Source organism: Lasiodiplodia theobromae (assembly GCF_012971845.1).
Source record: "Lasiodiplodia theobromae strain AM2As chromosome Unknown scaffold_5, whole genome shotgun sequence".
Taxonomy (NCBI): Eukaryota; Fungi; Ascomycota; class Dothideomycetes; order Botryosphaeriales; family Botryosphaeriaceae; genus Lasiodiplodia; species Lasiodiplodia theobromae.
In genome coordinates, this window is record NW_023336541.1 from 121970 (window position 1) to 141964 (window position 19995).

General features: G+C 54.2%; 6 protein-coding genes across 6 annotated transcripts; 2 read left to right on the plus strand and 4 right to left on the minus strand.

The window, feature by feature from the left end:
- Positions 1-575: 575 nt before the first annotated feature.
- LTHEOB_1886 (Benzoate 4-monooxygenase cytochrome protein) lies at positions 576-2663 on the plus strand (the record flags this gene model as incomplete). The annotated part of the gene is made up of 6 exons (XM_035510636.1): positions 576-987; positions 1048-1221; positions 1275-1621; positions 1698-1813; positions 1870-2261; positions 2467-2663. 6 exons carry the CDS (start codon positions 576-578, stop codon positions 2661-2663), a joined length of 1638 nt encoding a protein of 545 aa, XP_035364826.1.
- Positions 2664-2990: 327 nt separating this feature from the next.
- LTHEOB_1887 (F-box domain cyclin-containing protein) lies at positions 2991-3833 on the plus strand (the record flags this gene model as incomplete). The annotated part of the gene is made up of 1 exon (XM_035510637.1): positions 2991-3833. One exon carries the CDS (start codon positions 2991-2993, stop codon positions 3831-3833), a length of 843 nt encoding a protein of 280 aa, XP_035364827.1.
- Positions 3834-8025: 4192 nt separating this feature from the next.
- LTHEOB_1888 (uncharacterized protein) lies at positions 8026-10330 on the minus strand (the record flags this gene model as incomplete). The annotated part of the gene is made up of 2 exons (XM_035510638.1): positions 8026-9299; positions 9349-10330. The coding sequence occupies 2 exons, from the start codon at positions 10328-10330 to the stop codon at positions 8026-8028; spliced, it is 2256 nt and encodes a 751-aa protein (XP_035364828.1).
- Positions 10331-12979: 2649 nt separating this feature from the next.
- On the minus strand, positions 12980-14204 carry LTHEOB_1889 (Allantoicase protein; the record flags this gene model as incomplete). The annotated part of the gene is made up of 3 exons (XM_035510639.1): positions 12980-13968; positions 14018-14059; positions 14126-14204. 3 exons carry the CDS (start codon positions 14202-14204, stop codon positions 12980-12982), a joined length of 1110 nt encoding a protein of 369 aa, XP_035364829.1.
- Positions 14205-15316: 1112 nt separating this feature from the next.
- On the minus strand, positions 15317-18157 carry LTHEOB_1890 (Mg2+ transporter protein CorA-like/Zinc transport protein; the record flags this gene model as incomplete). Its single annotated transcript, XM_035510641.1, has 4 exons — positions 15317-15596; positions 15645-16162; positions 16224-17721; positions 17793-18157. 4 exons carry the CDS (start codon positions 18155-18157, stop codon positions 15317-15319), a joined length of 2661 nt encoding a protein of 886 aa, XP_035364830.1.
- A 763-nt stretch (positions 18158-18920) lies between these two features.
- LTHEOB_1891 (Frag1/Dram/Sfk1 protein) lies at positions 18921-19721 on the minus strand (the record flags this gene model as incomplete). The annotated part of the gene is made up of 4 exons (XM_035510642.1): positions 18921-18993; positions 19058-19222; positions 19275-19524; positions 19634-19721. 4 exons carry the CDS (start codon positions 19719-19721, stop codon positions 18921-18923), a joined length of 576 nt encoding a protein of 191 aa, XP_035364831.1.
- Positions 19722-19995: the final 274 nt, after the last annotated feature.

Below are 19995 nucleotides of genomic sequence, written 5' to 3' on the forward strand. Positions count from 1 at the left end.
AAAGCGCTACTTGACTCTTGAATCCTACTATTGAGGAGCGCGCTATATTTTCCCCTGTCGCACGACCGTTTGAACGGGTTTTCTTGCAGCGGTGCGGGCCGAAACTAAGTGTAAACAGAGGTGAAGATCAAAGAAGATCTTTGATTGGTCAGTTGTCTGCTGCAGCCAACGAGTCAAGCAAACGCAGGCCCACGCCATTCCACTCGGCACCGATACTGCCAAAATGCAAAACAAGGGATGCAATTGGCTCCGGCATCCTACCCAGCAGTGTGGCGCCCAGGATTCCGCGGCTCGAATAATCCCGCATCTGGCAATTCAAATGCAGATTAGACGCCTAGCCCCCACGAGGCGAGCGGCACAGCTATAGGGCGCGCGGCCCCAGGTCCCGACACGGGCTCGAATGTCTCAGCACATCCCCCTTCGAGGCGTTCGGAATCCCGGGACCAGAACTTCCCGGGCCGCGCTCGTATGCCTTGATAAGAAGCCGAACCGACAAAGCGTTCCCGCCCTGAATCGGCATTTCAAACAGATACCTATTATTTTTCTTTTCTCTCGGCCCCAAGGAAGGACAAGACATGGGCGCCGGTTTGCTCGCGCTCGTCGCGACTGCGAGCGTCTCGGGCGTGTTCGCGCACCAGCTGTTCTTTCGCCGTGTCGACGTCGATAACCATCCGTTCCTCCTGCTCGCCGCATCATTTGCGCTGTATTTGGCGCTGGCGGCATTTCTGCAGGCTCAGTACGCCCAGTATACCTCGATACTCGCTTCTCATGGCGTGGCTTTCCTCCTCATGTCATCCTTTGTGACGTCGATATGGGCCAGCATGTTGACATACCGAGCGTTCTTCCACCCGCTAAGCAAATTTCCTGGGCCATTTTCGGCTCGTTTGTCCAAGTTCTGGGCTGTTAGGCAGGCACTCCAAAGCGGGTTGAAATGGTACAAGGTGGACGCCGCGCTGCATGAGAAGTATGGTGACTATGTCCGCACTGGTATGCTATTATCCAGCATGATCGAATATGGTGCCGAGAATTAATCTCAGAACATTGCAGGTCCTCGGGAGCTTTCTATTCGTGATCCCAAAGCGCTGAACCCCATTTTGGGATTCACGTCAAAGACGTTGAAAGGCCCATTCTACGACGGCATGGAAGATTCTGTAAGCACTACTCGGGACAAAAAGCTCCACAAGTCAAGGCGTAAGCTCTGGGACACCTCCATGAAGCAATGTAAGCAGCCACCTTCTCACATAACTGTTTCAGCGTACTGACTCCTGTATCAGTGCTCTCCACGTACACTCCCCAGCTCGAGCAATTCACCGACATCTTGCTTGAGCGCATCAGCAAGAATGTTGGCAAACCGGTTCCTATCAACGACCTGGCGATGCACTACAGCTACGACGTCATGACGCAGCTTGCCTTTGGCGAGCCCGGCGGCTTCGTGGATGGAAGCGCCGACGACGTGGCTACCGATATGCTCGAAGGAATGCAGAAGGGTGTGGATGCTATTGGAATTCTCTGCCAAATGCCTTGGGTCCTCGGTATCTTGATGGCCCTGGCAACGGTGATCCCCACGCCGATGAGCACGTTCAATGGATGGGCAGCGAAGTCATTGGAGCGCAGAATGAAGGTACGTATTTTTCTCTGCAACATGCAGAAGGAATGGAAAAAGGGGGAACAGCAAAACTGAATGTATTGCGGTACAGATGAAGAACCCGAAGCCCGACCTGATTGGCCACCTCATCGCAGAGACGGCACCCGACGATAAGAAGGGCCAGCACATGCTCTTCACAGACTCCCGCGTCATCGTTAGCGCCGGAAGGTCAGCCCCCTCCCTCTTCCTCTAGAAAGCATTGAAACTCAGCGCAAGCTCCACAGCGACACAACCGCCACCGCAATCACCGAGATCCTCATCATGCTCGCCCTACACCCCGCCTACGTCGCCGAACTCCGCGCTGAGATGGACCCCGTCTTCGCGACCGACGGCGCCTACTCGTGCCAGAAGACGTACCCGGTTCTAGACTCGCTGATCAACGAGACGCTACGGCTGTACCCGCCGGTGCTGTTCGGCTCGCCACGCGTGACGCCACCGGGCGGCCTCAAGATCGGCGACGTCTTCGTGCCCGAGGACACGGTCGTGTACGTGCCGGGGTGGCAGCTGCACCACGACGCGCGCAACTTCCCGCAGCCCGACGAGTTCATCCCGGAGCGGTGGACGACGAGGCCGGAGCTGCTGGTGAATAGGAGCGCGTTTATTCCTTTTTTGCTTGGTGAGTGTCTTTTGTTTTTCTTCCTTCCTTCCTGCCTTCCTTCGTTCCTTCCCTCCTTCCTTCCTTCGTTCGTTCCTTCTTCCTTCCTCCCTTTCATCTTCCTTTCTTTCTCAAATGGTATCTTTTCTAGTTTTATTGTTCCTTAATCTGCTTTTCCGTTTGAGCTTCAAAGCGTGACCTGGCTGACTTACCCCTTTTTCTGCAGGCGAAAACAATTGCCCTGGAAAACCCCTCGCCATGATGGAGATCCGCTCTGTCATCGCGAGGACCATCCACGACTACGATGTCAGCTTGCCCGAAGGACAATCGCTGACAGAGAAGGGCTTTTTCGACGGCGTCAAGGATCATTTTATTGCCGGTGTGCCGAAGCAAAACCTCGTTTTCACCAAGAGAGTCAGGTAGGGTAATCGAGGCTAATGGGATCGGATGAGGATCTTGAGATGGGAGTGGAGAGGTTTCTCAATTCTAAATCGTGGTTGGGCAGATTTTCGCCTCGGCTTGCCTGAAGCGATACGCGAGGCATGCTCAAGACACTAAAACTGCACAGTGCAGATACACCAAAACTGCGCAGTGCAAAGACACTAAAGCTACACAGTGCAAAGATAACTTAAGGAGTATGCTCCACATAGAGCCTAGGCAACAGTCCGTCCTTCATTTTGATTGTATATAATAAACAAGACATTGTTAGATCGATTGAAAGTAACAAAGTATCGACACACTCCGTATCCAATGGCCAACCACGAGCATCATGTCCTGCAAATTCCAGAGCTCTTGGAGCTCATCCTGGCCCAGCTTCCAATGAGAGATCTCCTCCTCGCGCAACGCGTATGCCGGCGCTTCAACAACCTCATCCAAACCTCAATCGTCCTCCAACAAGCCCTCTTCTTCCGTCCGCTCCCCAAACCCGCCACTCCAGAGCCAACAAATAGACCCAAGCGCCCGACCTGGCCCCCGTTCGAGCCCTCATTCTCGCTCCCCTTCCCGGTCTCTCTCCCCTTCCCGCCGCCCATCACCAATATTCCCGCGACGGCCACCGGATCACGAAAGCAGCAGCAGCAGAAGAACCCCTTCCTCTCCGAATCCGCAGGGCAGAACCCGCTCCTCGTCGCCGCCTTCCCGCCGTGGTTCAGCCGCAACATGTCAGATCTGAGCTACACGACGGACCAGTGCCACTTCTCGCGCTTCAAAGACCTGCCGCTGGCCGCCGGCGGCGCGGCGCGGCGCGACGCCTTCTTGCGGCCCGAGGCGTCGTGGCGCCTCATGATGGTGACGCAGCCGCCCATTTCCGTCATGTCCGTCGTACGCATCACCGTCCACACGCGGATGACGACGTACGAGGAGGTCGAGGTGAGGTTTCCCGCCCCGATCGGGCTTACCATGGGCGTGCTGTACGACCTCACCTGCCAGCTGGTGCTGTATCAGAATGGTGGCGAGTTCCGGGTGCAGTGGAGTAAGGATGGGGGACATGTCTCGCTTATTGTGATGCGGACGGCGTCTGGGGTGGTTGGAAAAGAGTACATGAACTATATTAGCCGCGCGTATGAGGGGGTGTCGTTGGATTGGCCGTCGTAGGATTGGATTTTTGAGGGGGAAGAGGACGGCTTGTAAGAGCCGGTTATTGTACATATAATCAGTCTTTATGACCATGAAGATGTAGAAGCCGCCATTTTATTGGTAAATGCTGAATGTTTAGATAGAAAGTTGCTGATTTCAGCCAGTGGCCGCCGAAGAGTCTACGTAAGGAATATGGAAGCAGTGGAATATGAGTCCAGGGAGCGACTTGTGGACTTCACCTGGGCACGCCTTTCCCGAGCCATGGTATAAAGGCAGTTCGAATGGATAACGAGCATTTCTGTGCAAATTTAGGCAATGTAAGTTCAGGGGTACTCGCTGCAGAAGAGAAATAGGTGATGAAACAATTCATGAAATTGATTCTGGATGTATATTTGGTATGGTAGAATTGTTGCACTGCACCAAAGCGACCGCAAGAGTATAATGGAGCTGTGAAGGAATAAATAGTAGGATCTGTGTTTGCAGCCTCAGGCATCTTCCAGCAAGATCGCCAAAATCGAATCATTGCATGAAAGCCAATGTATTAGTGGATCACACTTTAACTTCTCCAGGATACTAGATATTCTCATCGATGTTACTTTCTTAGTAGTGTTGCCCTGCTCTCGAGAAGAAAAGGTTTTGATCTGGTTGTGAAATGCGTTCTCACGATTTGCGCAATTGCGCAAATTATGCTATCAATACCCCTGCCTGAGAAGTACCGGGGCGTCTCCTTAAGTTTTTAATTGGCTGAGCGTGCTTACGTGTTGCAGCTCATACCCCGGTCCATACGCCAGCAAATCAGGGCAACCGAGGTCGTGAAAACATGCGAAAGATTTAAACCAGGCAGCAGCCTTTCGCTTCTGCTTTGCAGCACCGCCAACTCATCTTGTCTCAATAGACCAGCATCAGATACACAGCTTGCACCCAGTAATTTTCCACTCTTTCTTTCAAGTCTACGTGCTCTTTCGATAGGTATCAATGTCCCTGAACATTCATAAACGCTTCAAGGCGTTGGTCTCCGAGAGCCGAAAACGAAATCAAATGAGAGTTCCCGCCCCAGATCCCCCGCCACCATCCATTGAGAGTTTAAGAACAATTGTCGAAGCTGGCCATGCACCAACTCGTGTAAGGACTGACTTTCGTGACTATTTCAATTATTTCTTACTGACCACATTACAAGATCTGCGCACACTGCGGGGAAACCTTTTGTGACGAAATTGAGTGGAAGGTGTGGATACTCCCCGATTAACTGACACAGTAATCTCATCGGAATAGGAACATCACACACACTGTCCTGATAGCAAAAAACCGATCGAACGCTTTGCATGCCTCCAAAACGGATTTAGTGCCCCATGCCCAAGCGAAGATGATCCAAAGGTATGAAGAGCAAGCCCAACATTAGAGCAACCCCGCAATGGCCTGCGCTCACAGGGAAATGTTTTAGGCACACACCCAACGCCCACATGAAGAAGCGATCCGGCCTGTCTCCAGAGCGTCCCATATGAATAACTCAGGGCTCAGATCATCTCAAGATGCCGTGCCGAACTACTCGCTCCCAACTCGATGTAAGACGAAGCCGAAAAGAAATGCTAAAGTCTGTAACGAAGATCTTCAGGTTTGTTTCACTCAACTAATGGGTAGAATCATTTTAACTCGTGTGTCCCCTCATAGGCCAATACCAAACTCAAAGGGGGGCATACGCGAAATGATTCAAGCACCCCAGGGAGAACCACGGAGTACGGCTTGACACCAGACGAAAAACAGCATTCAGAAAAGCCAACGTCGCGATCATCCAGTACCGAGACTACCTGTAGCTCTCAACATGCCATTCTTCAGCAAGAAAAGCTCGGACAGACTGAATATCACTCCGACCTTCTTCACGCACCGTTGGGAGATCATTCGATGCACAATGAGCTGCTTGAGCCGATCGTTACCGACTTCATCAGTGAAATGCTTGATACAGCCATGTCATCTTTTGAGATGGGCTTTTCTCGAACTTTCGATACCTACACTGAAGCTGAATCTGACCTGGAAAGTAACGGATTCGAGGACTACGAGGGAGATACTGAGCAACGACCCGCAAGTAGATCCGTAGATGCAGCTTCGAGAATTTGTATCCAGCCGCATTTCCTGGACACAGACGAGAAAAGCATACGAACGACATCATCCAACACATCTTCTGAACTGTCCACGAGGATCAGTTCATCAGGATCTGGGAGCTCAAGCCGGGCCCCAAGTTCTAGCGGAGAAAAGAAAGGCAAAGGTCCATGCAGGGCTTCATGTGAGGATCCAAAGAAACGAAGGCGAAGAGTCTCGTCGTTTAATAGTGGAAACGACCAAGAGGATGGTAGAGAAAGCGACGAAGATGAGCATGTAGACCGACGGAAGCTCCCAGATTCATGCACCAACGGAAAGAACTTAGCCTGCCCATTCTATCAACGACGTCCACAACCGCATCCAAAATCCACGGCTTGTATCCACCCAGGCTTCAAGACAATAGCACGTTTGAAGTATGTTTGTCCTTGTTTCAGCTCATACATCAGCTTTTCATGCTAAAAGTTCACCAGAGAGCATCTCTATCGCCAGCATTATCGAATATCATGCCTACGTTGCGGGCAGAATTTCGAAGAAGAGGACGAGCTGAAGATTCACTCAAAAGCGAAGGTTGCATGCGAGAGTACCGACGAAGAACCGAGCGAAGAATACATGACGACTCAGCAGAGAGATCAAATTCGAAGTAAGAAGCGAAAGGTCGGGCAAGATACGCCTGAAAAAAAGTGGGAGAGCATCTACCAGCTTTTGTTTCCACACGACATGCCACCAATACCGTCCCCATGTAGGTTCGGCGAGATTCAGGCCTTCCTATGGTCATGGTGGATAAATGATTATTCAGACTGACGCTATTCGTAGACTGTGAGCCTACTGTCCCGCGTCCGACTTCTTCCTCTTCATCAAACATGGCAGATTTCCAGGATTTCTACTCTCAGCAGCTACGCTACCTGCTGATGGAAAAATTCCAATCAGACCTGCGCACTTTAGAGCCAGTTGTGCAAGCACGATTGAAGAACAGCATGGATGAGATCTTGCGTGAAGCACCCGCCCAGATCCACAGACAGTGGGAAGAACAACACCACACATTGGCTTCATCTAGTAGTCAACAGAGCAACCATACGGGTCTCGATTACTCAAAATCTGCAAGCAACAATCAAGCAGCAATTGATGCTGCCACCACGCAAGCTCAACCCACAGAGCCTGGGCAGATTGAAGAGCCCGATCTTGGTGCACCGACAGTAGAAGGCGGGGCCCAAGGTACGATTGCTATTCCAGGTACCAGCGAGCATCCCAATGATTTTTCCGAAAGCCACAACGAAACACCGGATATCTGGGGCTCTGAGGGGTTCAACAAACCACTCGTGTGTCATGCAAGTACCGTGGCTATGAGCGCCGATTTGGACCCTGAACAACAGGCACAAATTTTCTCTCAGATTTCCGAAGATCCCTTCGCTCCACTTGATACTACTCTGCTGATGGATTGGGATAATTCGTTCTTTGAATCTCTAAACTTCTGTACTGATACGGATACGGCAACCATGGACACATCCGCTTCGCAACTACCCGGACGCAGGAGTGACTCACCATTGGAACCTCTCCTCCAGAAAAGGTCAGACAAGGACGAATACCCCCAAAATGGCTCTTACTTCCACTGTGAAGGTCCGGTGACTATGGTAAATGCAGAGATCGACGAACTTACCAGTGATATATGGGACCTGGACAGCAGCACAGCACAGCACACTGCGGATCACCATGATCTCTACCCCATATCCTTAGGCGAGGCAGAAGTTCATCAGACAAGAGACTGCAATGGGAACGTGGAACAATCAGACCTATCCATGACTGGGTTTCTTGAAGAACACGAGGACGGTAGCTTTTTACCTCCATTATGTCTGCAACCGAACCCAACCGTTTCAGGGCCGAATGAATCTTGAAATATCCAAAGTCTCGAGTGGATTCCTATGAGAAAGATCTCTATTATTCCTTCATGAAATTTCCCTTTAGCTTAGACGTACAAAAAAGTTATTCATTTGATCACTCACAGACAAATTCAGTCTCAGTCCCCTCATGCAAAGCACACATCACTCTTGCACATAGAATCTACGCTTTAAGGTAGTCTACAATCTGCCAAAGAAGGCTCAAAAGTTATTCTATAAGAGTATTAAGACTCAACGCGAAGCTGATGGCATCCGCCAGTGACATTACCAATCCTCACGAATGCACCCATCACTTCCCCGTCCCCCACCTCCACCCCATCCAAAAACACCTTTTCATCTCGCGCATCTCCCCCAAACAACGGCACATAAACCGTCCCCACCAACCCCTCCGGCGTCTCGATCCTCGCCTCCCACACCACGCCACCCTGCTCCGCCTCCGCCCCCTCCTCCGCCCCCTCCTCCACAACCCACCACTCAACCCCCCACCACCCCCTCACAGTCCTAAACCCGCCCTTGACCTCACCAACCCCACTCCCCACCACCTTCGGCCAAACCACCCACTCGCCCTCCTCTTCCCCCTCGACATCCACCCCCCTCACCGCCCTCACGCCCACCACCTCCGCCATAAGCGCATAAACCGGCCCCGTCGCAAACGTATGCGCATGGCTGATGAACCGCGGCGCGTCGCCGTAAAACCCGTACGCGAGGCTGCCGTCCACACTGCTATACCCTTCGACGAGCGTCGCGTTGCTGAAGGCGCGCAGCATGTAGCCCCACTGCGTGCGCAGCAGCCGCATCGCCGGGCCTGCCCCGCCGGCGCCTCCGCCTCGCGGTTGCTCGGCGGCGGCTTTGAATTGCGCGAGCAGCTCGTGCGAGGAGACGAAGGGCGAGACGGCGCCGGGGAGTTCGGGGGCGGGGGCGCCGTAAGGGGTTAGGCGGGAGGAGAGGGCGGCGGCGATGGCGGGGATGGTGGGGTTGTTGTTGTTGTTCGTGTCGTTGGTGGTGGGTATGGCAGTGGCGTCGGGGTCGGGGTCGACTAGGTCGAAGAGGATGGCGAAGGCGTTGCCGTCTTGCGGGTGCAGGCTGGTGGTGGTCGTGTTGTCGCGGTAGAGGGAGGCGGCGGCGTCCCAGAGGTGGGTGTTGAAGGCGGCTTTGACGCGGGCGGCGGTGGCGAGCCAGCGGCGTGGGGCAGCGGTGGTGTTGGTGGAGTTCGACAGGAGGGTGGAGAAGTGGGCGGCGCGCGTGAGGGCGTGGTGGTACAGGGCGTTGAGGGCGGCGTTGGTGCCGCCAACGCCGTCGCGGCCCCAGTCCGAGGGCTTGGTGCCGTTGAAGAGGCCGGTCGCCGGGTCGATGTATTGGTAGGTGGCTTCGAGAGCGCGGACGACCTGGGCCCAGCGTTGGTGGGCGAAAGGGAAGTCGTCGGTGATGAGGACGTAGTCGATGAAGTTGATGATCGTCCATAGGTTGTACGTGTCGGAGCTCCAGGCCTCGAATCCGGCTGGGCCCAATCAGTAAGTTGTGTTTACATCGTGGATTGGAAGGCTTACCAAGATCACCGTACTCGGCAAAGAAGTCCCCAAATGGAGAACCGGCGTAGGGAAAGTATCCGGATACGGGGTCCTGCAGAACCATGACCGCGATCAGGAGATTCTTCAAAGCCCGGAGATTGTCATAGTTCTGCGACACCAAAGCGCTTCTCAATGACACACTCATGTCAGCTGGCCACGGATTTCTGTCCCTCTTGGCTCCCTCTCCCATAACCACATCCTTCGGGTCGACTCCCCGCACCACCGCATCTTCCGCCCATCCACCACCAGTGACGGTGTAATTGTGATTAACCAACGAGTCAGCGCGAATCTGACACAGCTGTAGTGTATATACACCGGCATGCCAGATACGGTTGAGCAGAACATCATCGCTCCAGAAATAGCCAGTGTATTCGCCGAGTTTGCTGTCGTCCTTGATGTTTGGCTGCGGCGTGAAGTAGACGTGTTGGAATTGGAATTCCACGCTTGTCGAACCATCTGCTTTTGGGCCGAGCGAAAAGGCCAGGTAGCGGAATCCTCCGCGTCCCCATTTGCGGGGCATTGAGAAATTCCCGGGCCGCATAGGGATGTACACGGCGCCGTCCGGGACAGTAAAATAGGTCGACCAGTCCGACTCCGGGCCAATGAAGGCAGCAGACTCACTGTATGAGACACCGAGGCCTTGGCAAGATGAATTGCATTCTAACGACGGTAGACCGTACGTCTGGCAAACATCACCCTTGCATGCTGAGCGCCGGAAATGCAAATGAGGGATCCCGGCCGTCTCGCGCCCAAAGTCGAGCGTGATGGAGGCATTGGGGCCGCTCAGTGAGTATACATCAGCCGCACGGTAAGATTGGCCTGGTACCGCACCAGTCACCTTCCCAGAAGTCTGCCAAATAGACACGGGCTCAATGATGCGGGATGCGGGAGACAGAATGTATTCCTCGCCAGGCACCGCGGCCGAGAGCAGAGGGAAGAGCGCGGCCACCGTGAGATGCATGGTCGTATGATACTATGTCTGGAATTTCTCTCTGGGAAGGTGCTTTTCTTGTACATCAAATGAGCTTCACCGCCAATGAGGCCATTGTGGGACTGTAGTCATGGTGCGGGGTTCGCGCTAAGCCGACATCGGAAGCTGAGACGGGTACAGTAGCTGCATTAAGCATTTCCAAGCGCCCGTGGATCATTGCGGCCGGAGACCGGCTTCGGTAGATCCTAGCGACGAAAATGATAGATAGGATATGCAAGGGCACACCCTGAAGAAAGTCAAACCTGATGCACGTACAATTGGGTAGACGGAACGAACCGGGGACACCAAAGGATTCCGCCGGTAGCTTGTACCTTTTATTGTGTCTATAACTTTCAAATTAATGGTCCACTCGACGAATGACTCTCTAGACCACCACACCACCCCGTTTTTGCAAGAAGTGGAACCAGAGCATAGGGATATATTTGGATGAAATGTCAAGCATTTTGCGCAAAGGCTTTCAAAGACGCTCATGCAAGGGTGTTTTCGCCAATGGGGGAACGCTTCTGCACGTATGCCCCTGATTCCGATTGGCCAGGCGTTCCATCCCCTCATTTTTATGCGCCAATTAATTTGCGAGAGGGAGCTGAGTAAGGCTGGCGACACGTCACAAGCCGAGGCTGTCTGCTCTGCCGAATCTTCAGCTGGTTATATCTTGCCTCGTCACCAGACCAACATCAGCTGCGCATCCTACACTAAGGCTCTTCGGGCTTGGACGCCGCGCTCAGTCAGTCCCGACAGGCATGGCCATACACAGTGCCCGCAGTATACTTGCTCCCAAGAGCGCAACGACACATGTCGGAGGGATAGAGGTTAGCTTCATTGACAAGCGCGCGCCCATCTGGAAACCAAAACGCGATTCTTACCAAAAGATAAGACGTCATGTATGAACCAATGCCTCAGAATTATGGTGACATTTTCAGTTCTGATCATCTTCGAAGAGATGCGAGTTTTGCCAGGACACTTTCATTCACAATAACAGCCGTACTGTAAGAAACACCTCTTCATAGTACTTCCGGATAGCTGATGAGGGCAGAGACATATTCGCGAGCGGCATAACCCTGATGGAAAGAAACCCAAGTTCACTTGCCCTGAGGAAGGATGCTCCGCGGCGTACGCTAGGATTGGTAATTTAGAGGTACTTGGTCAAGATCTTACCTGTAGCCTACATATGCTAAATCAAAGAACGTATCAGAAACACGTCAGGGAGAGACACGAGGAACAGGCGGAGAAAGTCAAGATCTGGCAAGAGCAACACCAACCATTTGCTCCCCCATATGGAGGTGGAACCGACCACGAAGAAGGCCATGCCTCACCATCCGAGAGCGATGGCCAATTGCCCACGTCTGACACTGACCCAACTGCTCCCTCCACGAACTCTTGGTTGGACGAGCAATCCCAGCCTTCGCCAATTGAACAACCTGTTTCTTTGGACGAAGTACCTACCATGGATCCCAGCACATTTGTTCCTAGTGGGCTCATTAACCCAAATCTTGAAAGCTTCCCCGGGCTGCCACTCCATAATCTAAGTACAATGATTCCGGAGGCCGGAGACTCTCTACAATCATCCGAATATGCCCCCCTTCCTCTTGATCCACTATGTATGCAGCAATGGAGCTACTCGTCGTCTGGATTCTCGAATTCTTTTCCCGATTATCCAGCTTTAGATACAGATATAGCGGCCACATTCGACAGCCAGATTGCAAATGGAGACAACATCGTAGCACCTCCCTTTCCGATTAATCGGGCGGAAGAGATCGCGTTCCAGGATATCATGCTAGATCATCAAGTTTTGAATGCAATGGGAATCGCGGAAGAATCCAGTGACCGAGCAATTGGAAGTTTCGAGGGATATGGTGAAAGTGGCTTATTCTGATTTCTATCACTACTGTGTGCAATTTCATGTTCGCATGGCTAATAAACCCTTTCCTGCAACGTCTCCGGGTTCTAAGCAATGCTTAGAATGCAGACTTAATGGGAAAGAGGGGAAGAAAGTCCATGCTCTTCTGGGGATGTTTTGTTTTCGGGGATGTGTATGACCGAGCGACTGCTTCTACAACAATCTGTCAACTCAGCTTAGATCATCCCCATTTCATTCTCAATGATGAACTGCTTTTACGGCCGTGAATATGTTGAATGGTCACAACGCCAAGGTGAACCACTCAGCCATTAAAGACTGTGTTTCATACTTGGCTTGCTCCGCAAGGCAATTAATTATCGATCGTTGGAATGTGAGTTGAATATCTCAGTGATGCTGGATATGCTGAGGGTCCGTTGTGGATCATCTTTGTCCTGATGGAAATAAAACAGGAATAACAGGGTTTGGAAGCGCGCTACTCGTAGGACGGAAAACTGGGGCGGTGTTGTAGCAAGTATGATGCATATTGTGCGAAATCAATAATCACATACCGGAATATCAGCACTACAACTGTGTGTCACCAACTGGGGTCCTCCACTCACCTTTGAATAAACGAAACAGGCGAGCTGACACCAACACAGCTAAAACTCACTGGACACCTGCCTGCATTATAGTGGATATCGAATGCGTATTGTTTCTCATATAGCTTTTATTTCATTTTCCGGGTATCCCAAATCCTCCCCACCGTCTCATCCAACACACACTTACCAAGCCCTCCTCCTGCCAAACACCCTCAACCTCTTGACACCACCATCAGGAATAATGACCAGCTTGACGTGCGTGTACTGCTTGACCGCAACATCCTTCAAATCCGCCGCCTCAAACTCATGCTCCTCATCGGGCCTCGCGGCCGTCGGCTCCAAAATCTCGACCCACTTCGAGTCGTCGTGGCCGGGGTCGCTGTTGCCAAAGTCGCCCGCGAAAATCTGAAACTCCTTGGGGAAGTTGCCGCGGAAATGCGCCGTGTCGACGACCACACGATCAATCTCGCCGGGGGTGCCGAGGCGGACGATGACCCAGTCGATGTGCTCGCCGCGCGTGCGCTTCGTCTCCCAGCCGTCGCCCATGTCGACGCCGCGGCCCGGCAGCAGCAGGTTGTCCTTGGTGCCGAAGTGCTGGTCGGAGCAGGAGACGGCCACGCCGCCGTTCTTCGCCGCGGCGAGGTCGAAGACGTCGTCGGCGCCCTCAGGGAAGACGGGGACGGGCACGCCGAACGCGCGGAAGCGCGCGATGCCGCCGTCGGGGAACATCTGCAGGCGGACGTGGGTGTACGGCTTCTCGGTCTCCTTCTCGAGCTTCCAGGCCTGGCGGCAGCTAGGGCCGCACTCCTGCTTAGGCAGGATCGTCTCCCAGCCGCCGAAGTCGGGGTCTTTCACCATCTCGTCGGCCTCCTCGTTGGAGCCGGCGAAGAAGGCCTGCACGGCGATCTCGGGAGCGTGGTTGCCGCTGAAGTGCGCCGTGTCGACCTCGAAGCCGCGGAACTTGCCCGACGCCACGCCCAGCTTGATGACGACCCAGTCGAACTCGTTGGGGTTGTGCCGGCGTGTCTCCCAGCCATCATACCATGCGCCCGCGTGCGTGAAGACGCCGACCTTGCGGATGGGCGCGGTGGGGGTCGTCAGGTTCTCGGCGGCTGCGAACCATTCGTCGGAGACGGCGAGGATTTCCGAGCCGAGGGGCTTGGAGATGAGGTCTGCAAGAGCGCGGGTTTTGTTAGGTCATTGTGACGTCGAGGGGGGAACGGGACAGAGAAGAGGAGAACGAGGAGAGCGGAGGAGAGGGGGCTATGCGGGGCACGAGAAGACGGGATGTAGGGAGAAAGGACACGAGATGGGGATGGAAAAACGCACCAATGCTGTTACCGGAGAAGACCTTGTCAAGCTCCTCATGGGCAACTTTCTGGATCGGATCGCTCGAAAAGCCGAACATCGTGGAATAGTCTTAGATGGCAAATGCGAATAAACAAAGAATATTGTTCGTTTGTGGGGGTCACCCGGCGCAAAAATTATGCTTGGTAGAGAAAGGAAGATAGAGTCGAAACGAAAAACGGCAGAAGATAGGGAACCGGTGGGAATTAATATATAAAGACACTCTAGAAGAGAAAAAAGGGTCCCGGGCAAAGTGGCCCAGGCTTTCCGATGGCGGGGCAGCAGCTAAGGCGCTCAACTCCCCTCGCTACTGGGCCGTTCCTTCACCGCTCGGCCCCCGCCGACACGCGCCGGGCAAAACTGAACAGCCCGCGCCCAGTGCCAGAGACTGCCTCTCGGCTCGTTTGTGCCGTGCGGTCAGCTCGTAGGGCAAAAGGAAGAGACGGCAAGAGCACGCCGCACGGACATGACGTGACCGGTACGGGCTGATTGTGCGGTGTCGAGCTGGCAGGCAGTGTGCGTCGCTCTTAAACACGACTTTTTTTGGCCTGCGCGCCAGCACATGACGCGCCAAGAGGCCCGCGCACGTTATCCACGCTCGATCCAATCGAGTAATACTTACTCCACGGCCCCGGATAAGACTGCGCCTTGCAAGCCCTGCGCCTCCCCGCCAGACCGTAGCCCGCAGGTCCCGTGTGGATCCTCACCAGGCAGCCAGTCGGCGGACTGCTCTTCGGGCCGTGAGGTAGATAACGATACCATCATTATTGCCCTCATCCTTCCGAGAGCGGCGAAGACTAGCACTAACGACCATCCCGTCTATCCCGGGTGACTCGTACATATTCCGAACGGTGCCGTACGAAAACAGACGATGCGTGTATTTCCAACTCCAACCCCCAACCAAACCCGAAAGCTCTGTTGCTGTTGCCTGCCCTGTCCGCATCCGTCAAATAATGGCCGCTCCCCGCAGTCCCCGACTGACACTAACGCCGTTCTATGGAATCTAGACAACCCCGTAAACCCTAGGAGAAACACGAAACCATTAGCGGCGCTCCACTGCACGGAGAACTGCAAACGCATACCAGGGAAGATGCGCAATTATGTCGTCGCAGTAGTATATACCAAAAAGGAGAGGGAAGTATAAACCAAACCAAATCCAAAGCTGTGTACACGCTAGAGAAATTGCATGTTCAGGTACCTTTTGCAGATGAAGAAACATGTGATGCCGAACATGATCAAGAAGGCCGTGATGGCCCAAAACCAATAAAGATTCTCCACCTCCTGGCCGGGCACTTGGACGTTCATGCCCCACATTCCCGTGATGATGTTCATTGGCAGGACGATCGTGCCCAGCACTGTCAGCTTGCCGAGCACATCGTTGGTCTGCTCCGCACGTTCGTTCATCCGGATGTTGATCTGCGCAAGGTAGTTGCCGTGCGCACGTGAAAGGAGGCTGTCACCGTTAGTCGTCTCCCTCGAACCAGACCTTCCACGAACTCACCTCTCGTAGTGGCTCAGGTTGCCAGTCATCGTAACGATGTGGTCCTGGATGTCGCCCAGATACAATCCGATCTCCGTCTTGGGTGCAACCTCCCACTGCTCGTTGCATCGTTTGGCGAATCCCTTGATGACATCGGCCTTGTTGCCGAGCAGCCTGTACAGCGCCATCACCTTCTTTCTCGTCTCTCCGACTCTCCGAAGCATGTTACCGCCCGAGTCACCCGCTGTCCCGTCGCCATGCTCCGACTGCTTTTCGTCTGCGAAATCTCGTAACATCCTCTTCAACTTGTTGCTGTCCACTCCACCTTCGGTCGCCTGTCCTGATGTATGCATCCGAAGTATGTGATCATCAATGTCATCCACCTCGTCTTCGATGCTCTGGATCAGCGGTGCGTAGACGTCAGTGATATCGTCAATAATCGCATAGGCGATCCAATCGGAACTCAGAATCAAATAATCGCGCAGCTGACGGATGCGACGCCGGACATTGGCCATGTGAGGAGTCATGGAAAAGTGAATCTGGTACACGTCAGTGCCATGCATTACATGTCGCCGTGAAAACGCCTAGTGGGATACTTACGCTGATGACACCTTCCCTGAAGACAATGAAGTAGATGTTCACCGGCTCCAGGTAGTCGTCGCTATTGGTGTCCTGTTCGAATGTACGATAATTCACAAAGTAATAGTTGTGGAATAGCTCGACCTTTTCGCGTTGCTCTTGCATCATCACGTCCTCGTGCGTTAAAGGATGGATGCCAAACGCTCGGGTCAGAACCTTCATCTCAGCTTCCGTGGGAGACAACACATCAAGCCAGAACACCGGCCTTGCGCCATAGCGTTTCTCCTTCGTCTTTTTCGGCGTGCCAAACTGTGTTGGTGTACCTTCCCCGGTGGTCTCGCCTGATGAATTGTTTCTCGGGTTGCTGATCCGTGAGGTTTGCCTTGACATGTCCAGTGACCCGGGGTTTGGCGATGTACCAAGCCTGCTCCCAAATCCATTGGCATGGCTGGGAACATCGTCCTCGTCTTCGCTATCGTCAGAGAGAATAGGAGGCTCGGGGATGAAGAGGTCCCGGAATGTTTGGCCCTCTTGCAAAAGCTCTGACAGGGTGTGGCTGTGCAGAGTGCTCTGGAATTCCTCGTTGAAATATGTGAATCTGAAGGGCGCATCGTCGTCCTCGCGGTGCCATGCTCTCTTCTGCGGGCGAAGCCTTCCATCTACAAAGAGGGGCTCGCTAACCTTGCGCGCTCGGATCCCCTCAATAGTGCGTTGCTCCTTTTCCTGCGCGGCCCACTCCTCAAGCGATGACAGGTTCGGCCACGGCTTCTTTCTCCTCCTGCGGGTGCGAGTGGGACCTTCGGTCGGGTGAATATATTCTTCGCGGCCAATATCAGACATCAAATCCTGCGGGAAACACACATCCCGCTCGGCCGGGTGCTCGTCAAGGCGGCTGGACACGTTCCGGGGCGATCCCGGCGCTGAGCCGTGGGCACTGCGCACAGCACTCTCATCGTTAATCTCGATCAGCACATCGCGCGAAAGCGGGCCTGGCTCGCGCTCTGAACTGCGTCGCTCGCGGTCGATTTCGCCAGTGAGCATGACATCGTCAAATCCCATGTCCGACTCCAACCGAGGGCTGCCAGGCACCGAGGGCGGGTTGTTGACGTCGTAGTCATCTTGTTTCGGCAGCTGGATCGTGCCCGGTCGAGACCCTGTCCGCCTGCGTCTGCTGGAGTGGGACGAGGCGCTCGACCTGCGGCGGACGCGATCGGCGAAACGGATGGCAGGGGAGCCGATAGACGACAGCCCCCCGTAGCCCCCAAATCGCGGGCTATCCCTTTTGATGGACCCCATCAAGGGTGTCTGATCGTCCGCGCTGTCCTCGTCCTCCATTCCTGCCCTTTCTGTTCGCGACAGCTTTGTGCGAGATCCTTCGGACCGTTTGGTTGTAGGAAAAGGGAAGGCGGTGGATGGACGGTGGCTTGGCGAGGATCGGTTGTAAGGCTGGTTCGAGCGTGGGCTGTAGAATCCGCTTTGCATGATGCTGTGGCGGCGGGTTTGAAGAGGGCCTTGATCTCTGCATTATACCGTTAGCTATCATGAGAGAGCGGTTGTGGGAAGAAGTCAGATCGTGATGCGTGGTCGTACCGGTGATCGAGGAGTGCCTCGCTCTCCAGACTGGTGTTGCTGGCCTTGTTGCGCAGCCGATAGAAGCTGCTCCGTACAGCCTCTTCGCTCGTCACATCCGCGAGACTGGGGCGCTCGGTGCCCATGGCATCCGACGGCACATCGGTATGGTCTTCGGATGGTGGTGCGGCGAACGACTGACGTCTCCTCCTCTTCTTGCCGCCGCGATGCTTCCGTTTCTTCGCGGTCCCGGTCGGCGTCCGTGAGGAGTCAGAGGCGGTCGGCTGAGCCATGACTGAGCTAATTGAGGGTTGAGCCGGCGCAGCGCTACCGCGAGGCGCCGTGGGAGCGGTGGAGGATTCGCCGGGGTAGTCGCGCGACGCCATTGCTGGTGGGCGCGAACGCGGGGACGGCGAGGCGACAGGTCGGAATGTTGAGGTGGCTAGAGATGCAGCATGCCAGCAGCCAACAGGCAGTGAATTAAGGGATGAGGAGTTGGGGATCAGGGTGCGCAGAGTGGTGGATGAAGAGAGCCGCCAGCTGCAGGTCAGCGAACGCACCCCGGCACGGGTTGACGTAGTTGGAACCGGCTACTGGCTGGCCCGAGCGACTCGACGATCGCCGCGATTCGCACTCCAGACTCGACACCCCGGCCAATCGTGCACGATGCAGAGTTTTCCGGCGACAAAGAATGCCCGCGCGCGCGACGATGCAAGGAGGTTGCTGCTCTTTGACCGTGTCTCAGCCCGGCCAGGCTGCTGATTTTTCAGCCCGTGTGCTCCGTTGCCGTGTCGGTCCAGAATGATGCACTCCACTTCGGTCCTCTGTGCTCTAGCTGGATCAGGGCTAAAGTGCCAGCTCAGACCAGGCAAGATTTGCACCATCCGCGGTGGACTCGCCGTTGACGCTGCGGAGACCGGACGCGAGTCACGTCATTGGACCGCAATCCAGACTAGCATACCAACAAAGTTGTGGAAATCTCGATTTGCTCTATCGTCTTTGTCGTCTATCAAGTTGCCATGGCTGCACGACAGGTTACGTGCGGAATGCCATTTCCATCCGGATCGATGTTGTTTCCGTGCCGCACGGCGGCTAAGCTGCCATTCTGGGGGCCACCCGCCGAAAAACACTGGAGAGAGGCCCAAACCGTCATGTTGGGACCTCGGCCGATTCCTGGAGCAGCGGCCTTCTCTCTCCCGCCTCTACCTCTTCTCGCGGCACACTAGGGCGCATGGTAAGCTGACGAATACATCCGACTGCGGAGACAAGCCTGCGCATGCACTTACGGGACAGCCACAAAGCCAATGAAGGCAAGCATGTAGAAGCATCCGAGGAAAGCAAGGATCCACTCGAAAATACCCGCAAGTCGCCAGTGTTCGGTGTACATGAGGCCAACAAAAGTGAGGCCCATTACCACCTCCAGGAAGACGATGAAGGCGCTGAATGCGCAGCTGTTGGATGATTCAGCATTTTCCGTCAAGGTCTCATCAGCGGAGGACTTACTAGAATTTCAATTGCCTGAACTTGGATGGCTTGACGGTCTGGTCGAAGTATACTATCGTCGTGGTGAGAGCGGAAAGCGCCAAACCAGAGAAGCAGATCAACAGCAGAATGTGATGCTCCTGGTGGTACCGGTAAGTATCCATGATACCCAGTAGGACGAGGCCTGCACCAGCCACCACACCGGAGATCATGGCCACCACCGAAAGGCACTTTCTATGCCACAGATCGTCGATTCCATACATGCGGTGGTCTAGAGAGGAAAGTTAGCTGATGCGCATATCGTGCATGAATCTAACATTTTCTGTTGAATGCCACTTCCACATGCTCATCTGAAGCCGCTACCGAAAAAAGAGACTGACCATAGCGCGCAAAATGCACAGAGCAGACGGTACCGATAAAGGCAAATGCGGTGATTGTGGAGCCAATGAGAAAGAAGGGCTTGAGCATAAACGCGGCAATGTCTGAGATGAAGCTAGCGGCACCTATGAGATTTCGATACTCACAAACAGGCACCAGGAACTTACGCGACATCCGGATTACTCTGCCCTGGGTAGGTCGGGCAATGCCGAATTATCCATGTCATAAGTAGAACAAAAAGCGTGGTGAACCAGGCAACGCCGGAAATCAGAGGCAACAGCCAAAGCCGATGGAGAGGGAAAAGGACAGCCATGCTCGCCCAACACACGCCCGGCGAGGCTGAGGCGGCGGAAATTTTTTAGGG